The sequence below is a fragment of the Brassica napus genome, chromosome A5, assembly GCF_020379485.1.
Source record: "Brassica napus cultivar Da-Ae chromosome A5, Da-Ae, whole genome shotgun sequence".
NCBI lineage: Eukaryota > Viridiplantae > Streptophyta > Magnoliopsida > Brassicales > Brassicaceae > Brassica > Brassica napus.
In genome coordinates, this window is record NC_063438.1 from 21,594,873 (window position 1) to 21,606,366 (window position 11,494).

At 36.0% G+C, this 11,494-nt stretch overlaps 1 protein-coding gene across 1 annotated transcript; it reads right to left on the reverse strand.

Annotated features, from left to right (window-relative positions):
- Positions 1-6,465: 6,465 nt before the first annotated feature.
- Positions 6,466-9,263, reverse strand: LOC106451908 (zinc finger CCCH domain-containing protein 19). The gene is made up of 9 exons (XM_048779615.1): positions 8,924-9,263; positions 8,678-8,783; positions 8,410-8,587; positions 7,870-8,020; positions 7,658-7,775; positions 7,410-7,584; positions 7,273-7,335; positions 7,016-7,197; positions 6,466-6,939 (listed from the first exon to the last, which is right to left on the reverse strand). The coding sequence occupies exons 1-9, from the start codon at positions 9,181-9,183 to the stop codon at positions 6,814-6,816; spliced, it is 1,359 nt and encodes a 452-aa protein (XP_048635572.1). The 5' UTR covers positions 9,184-9,263; the 3' UTR covers positions 6,466-6,813.
- Positions 9,264-11,494: the final 2,231 nt, after the last annotated feature.

Genomic DNA, 11,494 nt, shown 5'->3' on the forward strand with positions numbered 1-11,494 from the left:
CGGGGGCATGGGAGAACTATATATAAGAATGCATTTTGGAGGTTAGATTAAATGATGTTGTACATGTTATTTGATATTACTCAGACGCATAGATCCACTAGATGTGATCGACTTGGTGAAAAATCCAAGTCTACCATCATGAATATAAAAAAAAAAGATTAATACTAACAATTAAGTAAAAAGAGGGAAAGGAAGAGATAATACGTGTTTAAAGACTGGTCTTCTATCACTAACTATGAAGACAGTAGAGGTGGGAGGATATGGTTTCTTTGGAGGGAGATGGTTCGTGTCACTCCAGTTTATAAGTCGGATCAAATAATCACAGTAATGGTGGAGATTAAGGATGAGGAAGCTTTCTACTGTACTTGTGTTTACGCAAATAACCAAGTTGAAGATCGAAGAGGGCTGTGGGAAGATCTGATCCATCATCACAGTTCTCCTAGTTTCAAGAATAAGGCGTGGATGATAATGGGTGATTTCAACGAAATTTTGGAAGGCAATGAAAGCTCGAGGTTCGTTGATACGGGTAGAGTTCCGTCTGGGATGAGGGACTTTCAGAGTGTAGTTCTGCAATGTCACCTTGTTGATATGGCCTATCAAGGGCCACAATACACATGGTGTAATAAAAGAGAGGTGGGAGTAATATGTAAGAAGTTGGACAGTCTTATTGAATGAAGAGGCTGTACTACGGTTTCAAAATGCGTATTCTGTCTTTGAGCCTGGAGGTTGTTCGGATCATATGAGATGAAATATTCAATTGCTGCCTAAGTCTGAGGTGATCAAAAGGCCAATCAAGTATGTCAACTCTATGAGTAGTATCTCGTCTTTTTTGCCGATGGTTAAAGATTCTTGGAACTCTACTGTGGGTTTGTTCCACTCTACCTCTGCAATGTATAGATTTTCAAAGAAGTTGAAGAATCTGAAGCCGCTGATCAGAGAGTTAGCTCAGGAGAAGTTGGGTAACTTGACTAAGAGAACTAAAGAAGCTTATGGATTACTATGTGAGAAGCAAAAGGCTACATTAGCTTGTCCAAGTGAGACTACCATTAAAGAAGAGGTTAAAGCTTATGGTGAATGGTTACATGTGGCTAATTTGGAGGAGGATCATCTGAAACAAAAGGCTAAACTGCATTGGCTTGAGGTGGGGGATCAAAATAACAAGACTTTCCATCGTGCTATTAGATCGAGGCAAGCTCAGAACTTGATTAGAGAAATCCGATGTCCAGATGGGAACGTTGTTAACACTCATGAGGAAGTTAAGAAGGAGGCAGAAAGATTTTTCAAGGAGTTCCTGAATAAGTGTCCATCGAATTACCAAGGTACAACAATGGAGGAATTGCGAGATTTGCATACTTTTAGATGTACTCCTGAGGATTGTGGATTACTAGAAGCGGTGGTCACTGATGAGGAAGTTCGAACGGTTCTGTTTGCTATGCCAAACAATAAATCTCCCGGGCCAGATGGCTTCCCTGCAGAGTTCTTCAAGACTACATGGCCAGTTCTGAGTAAAGATTTCATCGTTTCGGTGCAATCTGTGTTTAGATATGGGTTCCTTCCAAAAAGGGTGAATTCAACAATTCTGGCTTTGATTCCCAAGATGCTTGACTCTCTTGAGATGAAGGACTTTCGACCCATAGCGTGTTGTAACGTCCTCTACAAAGTGGTTTCTAAGATATTGGCTAACCGTTTGAAGCAGGTTCTACCTCGTATCATTCAGGAGAACCAGTCAGCGTTTGTTCAAGGTAGCTTACTTATGGAGAATGTCTTACTCGCTTCTGAGCTTGTCAAAGATTACCACAAAGACACGGTCAGCCCCAGGTGCGTTATGAAAATAGACATCTCCAAAGCTTTCGACTCGGTACAATGGTCTTTTGTGTTGGAAAGCTTGCAAGCATTGGGGTTTCCTGTGAATTTTGTTCACTGGATTAAGCTCTGTATCACCAGTCCTTCCTTCTCGGTTCAAGTAAATGGGGACTTGGCAGGCTATTTTCAAAGTTCAAGAGGTCTCCGCCAGGGCTGCTCTCTCTCTCTGTACTTATTTGTTCTCTGTATGAATGTAATCTCACTGAAGTTGGACAGAGCAATGGATGAGAGGAGATTTAAGGTTCATTCGGGTTGTAAGAAGCTATCTCTCACTCATCTCTGCTTTGCGGATGACTTAATGGTATTTGTAGAAGGCTCTAAGGATTCTATACAGGGTGCTCTCTCAGTATTTGAAGAATTTAAATTTTGGTCTAGGTTAAGCATAAGTGTGGAGAAGTCTACAATTTATATGGCTGGTATAACAACTGAGGAGAAGAGTAATATCTTGACTAACTTCAAGTTTGCTGAAGGAGAACTTCCGGTGCGTTACTTGGGACTACCATTGATGACTCAAGCTATGAGAACCCAAGACTACTCTCCCCTGCTAGAGCATGTTCGTAATAAAATAAATGTCGGTACCTATCTTATGCAGGGAGATTCCAGCTCATAAGCTCTGTGATCATCAGTATTGTAAATTTTTGGATAGCTGTGTTTCGTATTCTCTGTAGCTGTATAAGGGAGGTGGAGAAAATCTGTTCAGCTTTCTTATGGACTGGTCCAGTGCTCAAGTCTTCTAATGCTAAGGTAGCTTGGAAGGAGGTAAGCTGTCTGAAGTGTGAAGGAGGTCTAGGGATACGTGACTTGAGGGAAGTAAATAAGGTCTATGGGCTTAAGTTGATATGGAGATTGCTATCTGGGAATTCTTTATGGGGCAAGTGGATTCATGCTAACCTACTGAAAGGGAAGAGTTTTTGGGTAGTGAAGTCTAATCCGCAAGTGGGGTCGTGGATGTGGCGAAAAATGTTGAAACTAAGAGAAGTGGCTAAACTGTTTTATAAGAAGGAGCTCGGGAATGGAAGACACACTTCATTCTGGTATGATCACTGGTCTGAGAAAGGGGTGCTTCACGACTTGTTAGGAGATAGAGGAGTTATTGATCTGGGTATAGGGAAAGATGAGTCTGTGGAGGATGCTCTGTTGAGTAGTAGGAGAAGAAGAAAACATCGTGTAAGTATCCTCAATGATCTTGAGGAAGAGATGAGAAACACCAGAAGCATGCTTGATCCAGAAGGTAAAGATGTGAGTATTTGGAAAGGGAAATCGGCTTACAAACAGAAGTTTTCTACTCAAGAAACTTGGAAGCAGGTGAGAGTTGGAAATCCTTTCTGTGTTTGGGCAAGTGGAGTGTGGTTCTCTCATGCTACTCCTAAATTTGCGTTCATGGCGTGGTTGGCTTCAAGGGACAGACTATCTACAATGGATAGAGTAGTAAAGTGGAGTCATGGTGTTGATACCACTTGTGTTCTCTGCAATGCTGCAGTGTCAATATACGGCTCGAGTTTGGGAGTTTATTGTGAAAGGGATCTTGGGTAGTTCATATACGAATCAGTGGTCAGAGATCATGGTTCTCATAACAGATTCGTCGAGGGAAAGGAAGAGTTTGTTCTGTCAAAGATATTCTTTTCAAGCAGTACTTTATGGTGTGTGGAGAGAAAGAAATAAGGTCAGGCACGGTGATCGGATGATGTCTGTTCCTATTCTTCAAAGATTGATTGAGAAGAGCATTAGAAACAAGATTAGTGTTCTGCGCAAAAAGGGGATAAAGGGAATGGAGATGATGATGCAATATTGGTTTCTAAATAGGATGTAAAGAGTTTTCTTGAGTTTCATTCTAGAAATTAAATAGTAAGCATCTTGATGTAACAAGGCTGTTTTTTATGAATAAATTTAGCATTCATTCAAAAAAAAGAAGAAGAGAGAATACGTGTGTGATGCTGCGCACGTGCTCATCGTTTGAAACTAAGTCTCTTGCTCTACGCCTTTTCTTCCTCTTACTCTCTAAGGCATCTCCAACCCTACTCCATTTTCAACCCCAAACATCATTGTGGAGTAAAATCTTCTCCTACCCCACTCCATTTTCAACTCCAAAATGGAATGGAGTAATCTTACCCATTACTCCATTTTGGAGTTGAACTTTTTTTTTATTTATAAAATGGTCCTTTGAATCTTTAATGTTTTTATTTCTTACTTAAATAATATTTAAAATGATACAATAACATGAAAATAGTATATTTCACAAAGGATTATTTAATAATTTTAAATAAATGCATAAAATAACAGAAAATATAAATAATTAAAATAAAAATAACATAAAATGAGTAATTTAATAATCTGGAAAATTCATTCCGGATCCGCTAAGGTCGGTGAAATATTGCCCAAACGGAGAAGTCTGAGAAAGAGCTTGTTGATCTTGTGATTCAACATTTCGCTTTGATATTATTTGTATTTGTTGAGCTTGAATATTTGCACGAATATTTGGATCTTGTATGGATGAGCGTGAACTCGATGCACCAATTGAACTTGGAAGGGAAGCTCCACCTCCGGGTATCAAAATTATAGAAGATGAAAATGTCCGATTTTAAAATTTTCTTACTCGATTTAGGAATATCAAAGATGAAGAAGCTCATTTTTCATTACAAAATGCATTAGTTGATCATTTGTGGAAAAAATATTCTAATGCTCATTGTTGAACCCACATATATGTTGTCTTTTTAATGATTTCTTGTACTTTTTAATAATAAACATTTAATTCAAATAATTTATATTTTAATTATTTATCGTAAACATAAAATAGTTGGGGTTAATTGGTAAATTTTTATAAGTATAAGATTTTCTTTGCAATTATTAATAAAATAAAAATGAAAACATTTAAGAAATATTATTTTTGAAGTAGAAAATGGAGTAATACATTGAAGTAAAACCTTACTCCATTTTGGTGTTGCACTATTTTGGAGTAAAAAATGGGGTAATACATTGGAGAAGCTCTAAACAAACCCTAATTTTCATCCACCGTGTGTTTCATTTCAACCGTAAGTACTCGTATTTTATAGGAGTATTATTATTATTTCCTTTTTATTATTATATATATTATTTCCTTTCTCTCTTATTTCTCTTTGTACATCTCCCTCTCGACTTCTTCTTCTCCGTCTCAATTGCAGTGACTCCGACCGACGGTTTGTGGGCTCCTTTAGCCACACCGTCGGTCGGGATTTGTCTATTGTTCTCTCTTTTGATATCTATTGTATATTTGGAAGTTTAAAGCTTCATACTTTCTATAAATCCTTGTAGATCCAGATCTTCAGACCTCTTTTCAGTTGTTTATTATGTGGTGTTTGTAGATCTGTCCATGCATGGTCTCTCCCAGTGAAAAACCTCTGTTTCTTTGGGTCTCAGTGTTAATAGGCTCTGAGCTGATTTTAAGATTTTTCTTTGAATCTGTCTCATCTTCTCCTCACTGCATGTGGTTTTAATTGATTGCTTCAAGTGGTGAAGGTGTGGGTTATGGAGGAGTGCTTCTCTTTGGATGTGATTGCAACGATCAGTTGCCTTTACTCTGTGGCTAGTCTCTTTCTTCAGAGATAGCTGGTTTCTTTCCAAGGAGTTGGAGCTTCGTCTCTCTTTTAACAAGTCATGGGTAGTCGATTGGTAAAATCAGTGTCTCTCCTCGTCTACCCGGGCTCGCTTCAAGTTCTTTAGACTCGTGGCTCTTCCTTAGGAGCAATATAATGAGTTCCATCTTGAGCTTCAGCCCTAATAAAGTTCGACTTTGGTTGTTACGCTTCTCTCTTCGCCTCCTTATCTCATCCTTTCACTATCTTGGGTGTTTTGTTGTTAGAACTACTTGGATTTGTGTCTGTATGTTTGCTTTTCTAGTGATGTTCTATTTTGTCTCCGGTGATTTATCTGTTATCCGCTGGTTTTGCTTCCAGGGATTGGTTGTTATCCGCTGGCTACTTTCTGGGAGCTTTCAAGCTCGCCGGCTTTGTATCTCGTCCTTGTATCAGGTTCTGTACTTTGGTTTTTATGTTAATAAAATCTTTAGTGTTAAAAAAAATATATTATTTCCTTTTTTTACCTAATCAAATCTCAACCCTTTGAAAAAACGAATCGAATCATAAATAGTTTACCATTTTTGACAAAATGAAGATATATATGTATTCAATGAGTTAAATATATTGTACAAAAGCTACTAAACTCGCGAACAACATTCTTGTGGATTGGTAAAAAAAAAACATTCTTGTGGACGGACCATTTGGTGTAATTATGTTTTAAGACTCTTTAGTGAATGAGTAAGTTATAGATCAGCTAGTCTTTGCGCTGCAGAATATTATAGAAGAAAGCCATTATGATTTCTTGTTTATAGATTCATATATAATATGTCATCGTTAATTCTTTGAAAGATTTGATGAAAACTAATCCTTACCTTACATAGAACACTTTTACTATATAATTGATCTTAAACAAGAACTCTATGAACCGCTATATAATGGATCTTAACCAAACGCTAAGCATATTTTATATCAGCTTCAAAGGACAAATCCTTGTGAACAGATGCAAGCAAAACAAAATGCACTAAGAAAATGCAGAAACGGCTACAACAACGATAATAATGCTTTGTATCATTAAGACAAAAGTGATGTGATTCCAGTTTTTGGTACTTTTATTGTCTACAATGATTAAAAAGGAAATGATTAAAACAATTAGTTTGGTCTCAAAACATATCGGTTCTAGTTTTGTCACTATATACCAAAAAGACAACATCTTGAGATCACTTCAAAAGGATGCACTTGCAAGCAAATTCAGAAAACACATGCTTCCAAGTCTCAAAATGCAATACCTTTTTAGTCTTTTGACTATGGCTTTGCGGTATTTAAAGTCCTGAACCGACCTCTACTGTTCCGAATAAAAGCTTCCACAGGAAACCATCCGCTTTTGAAAGAGGCTTCAAAGTCATTGTTCGATCTTGATGTAGTGGCTGGTCAGGAGTTTTGAGACTGATATGTCTTCGAACGAATCAACTTCAAAGAGTTCTTTCAGCTTCTCATCGCATATGATTCTCTTCTTGTCAGAAGGATCCTAAGTTCATGAAATAAAAAATTGTGAAGGAAGCAGTAAGTAAAATAACAACCAGTTCAGAGAGGAAATAGCAAACCTGAAGATCATTCTGTTCTATGTACTCCCACAATCTCTTTACCACATCTGCCCTCGAAAACGAGCTTTCTCCATCACCCAAGAACTTGATAAGAGCATCTGAGAGTGGAAGGGGAGCAAGAAGACCACAACCTTCCTTCTTTGGCTTTTCATCATTCTCGTTTAGTTCATCACTCTCTGTGTCTAAGCGAATGTACATACTCTGTTTAAACCTTGATGTACAAAAGGGACAAATTGAAATTCATTTAGTTTTCTTACCTCCGTCCTCTGTTTCCATTTTTAGCTTTCCATTTTTTGGAGAGCTAGAGCCACCTGATTCTCCTAGACCAGAGACGAAGCAACAGATTAGGATACAGTTAAAAAGATATTCAAGAAGTTATCAGTGATCAAAGTACCTGCATTATCCTCTAAAGGCCATATGTGCTTGCTTAGATGTTTATTCATTTGAAACATATTGATGGACTCGAGAGGGAACAGAGATCTCAATGATTCATCACAGATAATTGTGCGTCCATCCTTGGGATCTTGCAGATTGTTCTCTTTTATGTACTTCCAAAGCATTTTCACAACCTGAAACAACCATTCACCAGACACAATGTCAAGGGACGAAGTAGAAGCCGATTCACTCGAGTGAGACATGTACCTCTGTCCTGGCTAATTTCGTCATCCCAGTGAAAGCCTGAAGCTCTGGCGAGAGGCTGCAAACTTTAGCAAACCCACCTCCTCCTTTCCTCTTGGGTTTCTCCTCAGACTTGGCTGGCCTATTTAATAGAGTAAACTTAGTTTATGGGCATCAAGGTGGCGATTAAGTAGATGGACAATACAAGAAGTGACGGGGGGAAACAGAAAACTAACTTCTTTCTCTTGCGTTTACGCAAATTCCTGACTTCTTCTTCACTTTCTTCTTCATTATCCTCTTCCCTTTCTTCGGCTTTTTCCCCCTTCTCGTCTCTTTCCCCTGATGCATCACCTTCATCTTCTTCTTCTTTCACACTGGTTACACACCCTGAGAAAGATAAGCGTTTCACTGTAACTTAGTCTCCCGGTGGATAATACAAATAGTTCCCTTAACATACAAAACCAATGTATTAAATCGAACGGTTGACTCATAGATTTCCCCACAATTAACCATGATTGATTAATTTATACATTCGAGTATTAGGTTTCGGACACATGATCTTATCAAGAATTATAATACCAATGGCTGACTCAAGAGGAGGAATATGGATATCATACACTCTGATGTGAGTGTACCAGAAGCATTGAGTCCATAAAGAAGTCAGGAAGACAGTCTAAAACAGAGCTCTATGATCATCACAAACACTACACTAGCCCGAGTTTACTTAAAATCCTAAAAAGAATGAATGTGTAGAGTATTAATGAAAAGGAAAGTACCATCTCCTCCATCACCTAAGGGCCAAATATGCTTGGCTAATGCCTTGTTCATCTGAAACATGTTAATAGCCTTAACATGGAACAAAGAATGCAGAGACTCGTCACACAGTATCTTCCTTCTATCCTTAGGGTCTTGCAAGTCTTTCTCTTTAATATAAACCCACATTTTTTTCACAACCTAATAACACATACACGCAAAAAAAAAAAAGAATAAAACTTTGTCCCACAAGACATATCTAAATAATTCCACAAGAAGATGAGAATAAACCTCAGTTCGAGCCAACTGAGAGGATCCAATAAACTTCTCAAGCTGAGGAGAAAGCTGACATACTTTGGCAAACCCACCACCTCCTCGTTTCTTTGCCTTTACTGGCCTATTATTAACACAACAAAGTTAATCTCTTTTCCTTAATCCCTTTGAACTCAATTCTATTCGACAAATAGATCATTTAATTAAGAATCTCTCAGAAAAAAAAAACATTTTGATTCATTCATACAAGAACTCAGAGATTACCTTTCTTCCTTCTCTTCATCGCCGTCGTCTTCTTCCTCGGCATCTTCTTCAGCCTTCGGGCTAACTGGGTTTTCTTCAACTCCGCCATTGCTCTCGAGGAAAGCATCGATTTGATCTCTGATGAACGCCTTCTTCTCCGTCAATTCGACGCCGAAATCCGCCTCCAGTTGACGACGGACGGTCGCCGGAGTCGTGGTCTCGAGGTCGGAGCTACTGAGAATCTCTCGGAGTCGAGTCACGAGGTCCGACTCTGAAACCATTTTTGTTTGCGGTTAACGAGAAAAGTAGAAAGGAAGCGGCTGATGTAAGGGAAAACGATTCTTGAGGTGGAACTGAAAAAACCAATGAGAGGGGTGTTTTGGGGAATTCGCTTCGGTTTCATAACGGCGTCGTTTTTGATCCTTCGCTTTCTCGTAATTAAAGACTAGTCACGATATAATCATGGTTAATGACTATTTGGGGATGGTTTGGATTTTTTTGATCTTCTAGAAGTTTTTCATCACTCATAAAAGATAAGTACCGTACAAGTAAAGAGATTTCTTTTATGAAAAATTGTTCGTGAATAACTTCTCGTGAAGTCATATCTACCGCAAGAAGAGTGGACCACAGATCTATAATCATGAGATTTGCAATAAGGTTACGATCAATTTTATTATCTTTAGAAAATACAACGTGTGATTCAACTACTCGTAAAGTTAAGTTCAAAGAAAACACTCACGGGAAGCTGTACAGTCAAGACAAGACCCTTATGCAGATAGAGCTCAATACTTCTTTGCCAACACAAAAAATGTGAAGAAAAAGAGAGAAGGGAACTAAAGAATTTTATTTGGACCTAAGTTACCAAAAAACAAAAAAACAAAAAAATCTATTTGGACCTAAGAGATTTTGATAAAATCTTAAATTCGTTGAGATTCGAAATATTCCACCCAATACTCTTGAACAGGTTTGAACCTTTGGGTACCCGCCAAAGTTAGATTGGATATTTCAGATTTCAATTTTATTTTGTATCACATCTTAAGTCACATTCTAGTAAAATTTTATAAGTATGGATCAGTTTCAATATAAAACATATGTTTTGGTTTTAATTTGTATCACATCTAAAAATCTATAAAGTAACTATAGGTTGTTTCGATTTGGATTATATCGGTTCGATTCAGATATACCCGAAGTAAAATCTAGAATTTAAAAGAAAAACATAAGTAATAATACTTACTAGATCTCGACCCGCGCAACCGCACAGATTTTTGTTTTTATTTATTTTTATATAAACATTTTATTTTCAATTATAAATTGGTATATATTATAATATAAATGTGTCTATCAATTTTTAAAACATAATAAGTTTACAGTATATTTTTTCATTGAATAGATTGTTTCAAATTTCACTTGTATTTGTATCTTCTTCTATATATATATATATATATATATATTTTGAATTATTATTTCATTATTAAAATCGTAACTATATATATATAATGATTAGTAAAATATTGTTTTATTGTCATATTCAAAGATATTGTAACATTTCACAAATTTAGAAAGTTTTTAAAAAATTCAATTTTTCGCTTCATAGATTTATATTATCGAGTAAATAATTAAACATTTAGATTTTGTTAATTTTTAAAATAAACTATATTATTTAAAATGTTTTTCATTGGTTTAAGGTAGTAAAGATTAATCATTGTTAGATAATATGATTTTTGTTATTTAAGAAAAATCTTTATAATTTTAAAGGTTAACATCGACAAATATTTAAATAATTAACATAAAGAGGTATATTATTACAACTTTAAATTATATATATTTAATTTATATTATCTATAAATTCAATGGATCATCTGTTGTTTCAATCCAATTATTGATAACCCAATAAAATTTCTAGTAGACTCAAAATTTAAATGATAAGATTAGAGATTAAGTGTAACATGAATTTTTAGAAATAGGTCTATTAGGTCCAATTTTCAAAAAATCACACATGAATCAAGGTTGTGACTTCTGTTTTAATATATAAAATTGGATATTTAATATACTTATTTAATTTTCAAATAATTTTTATTAGATATCATATCAAAATAAATATGATACTGGATATTTGAAGTATATATTTATGTTACATATTAATTTGGGCATTCAAATATTTTTTTAGATTTTTTGACTTTTTTGAGTTATGTGTCTAGTTCGGCTAAAAACACTTCGAGTTCGGATATGTTTTATAAACCATGTAAGATTCATTTTTTTTTTAATATTTCAGATCGGATATGAATGAAGTTTTTTTATTCCGGTTTGGTTTAGATTCCAGGTTATGGATTTTATGGATACTAGGACTGACCAATTATTGGAAAAAGATTTTGTCTACGAAAATGTAAGTATCACTATTTTCTTATATTGTAGACATCAGAAGTAAAAATTAAAAAAAATTGAATAATTATGTAGTAGCAACCCCGATTAGTGACTATCAAAATCGGCACTGTTTTTTTTTCTGAAGAAGATTCTCCTCCATCATCTCTAGGATGTCTCTTCTTCTGGTTTTGAATCATATTTGCTATTTGACTCTCGGTGACATCGACCTCT

Bases quoted from the DNA above. Each gene is read 5' to 3' on its own strand.
- LOC106451908 (XM_048779615.1), bottom strand. From the start codon at position 9,183: ATGGTTTCAGAGTCGGACCTCGTGACTCGACTCCGAGAGATTCTCAGT. The intron at 8,588-8,677 runs GTTTATTCTCAT...ATGTGTTATTAG, and splicing joins CTCAGTTGGCTCGAACTGAG to GTTGTGAAAAAAATGTGGGT. The intron at 7,336-7,409 runs GTACTTTGATCA...TCTCTGGTCTAG, and splicing joins GCCTTTAGAGGATAATGCAG to GAGAATCAGGTGGCTCTAGC.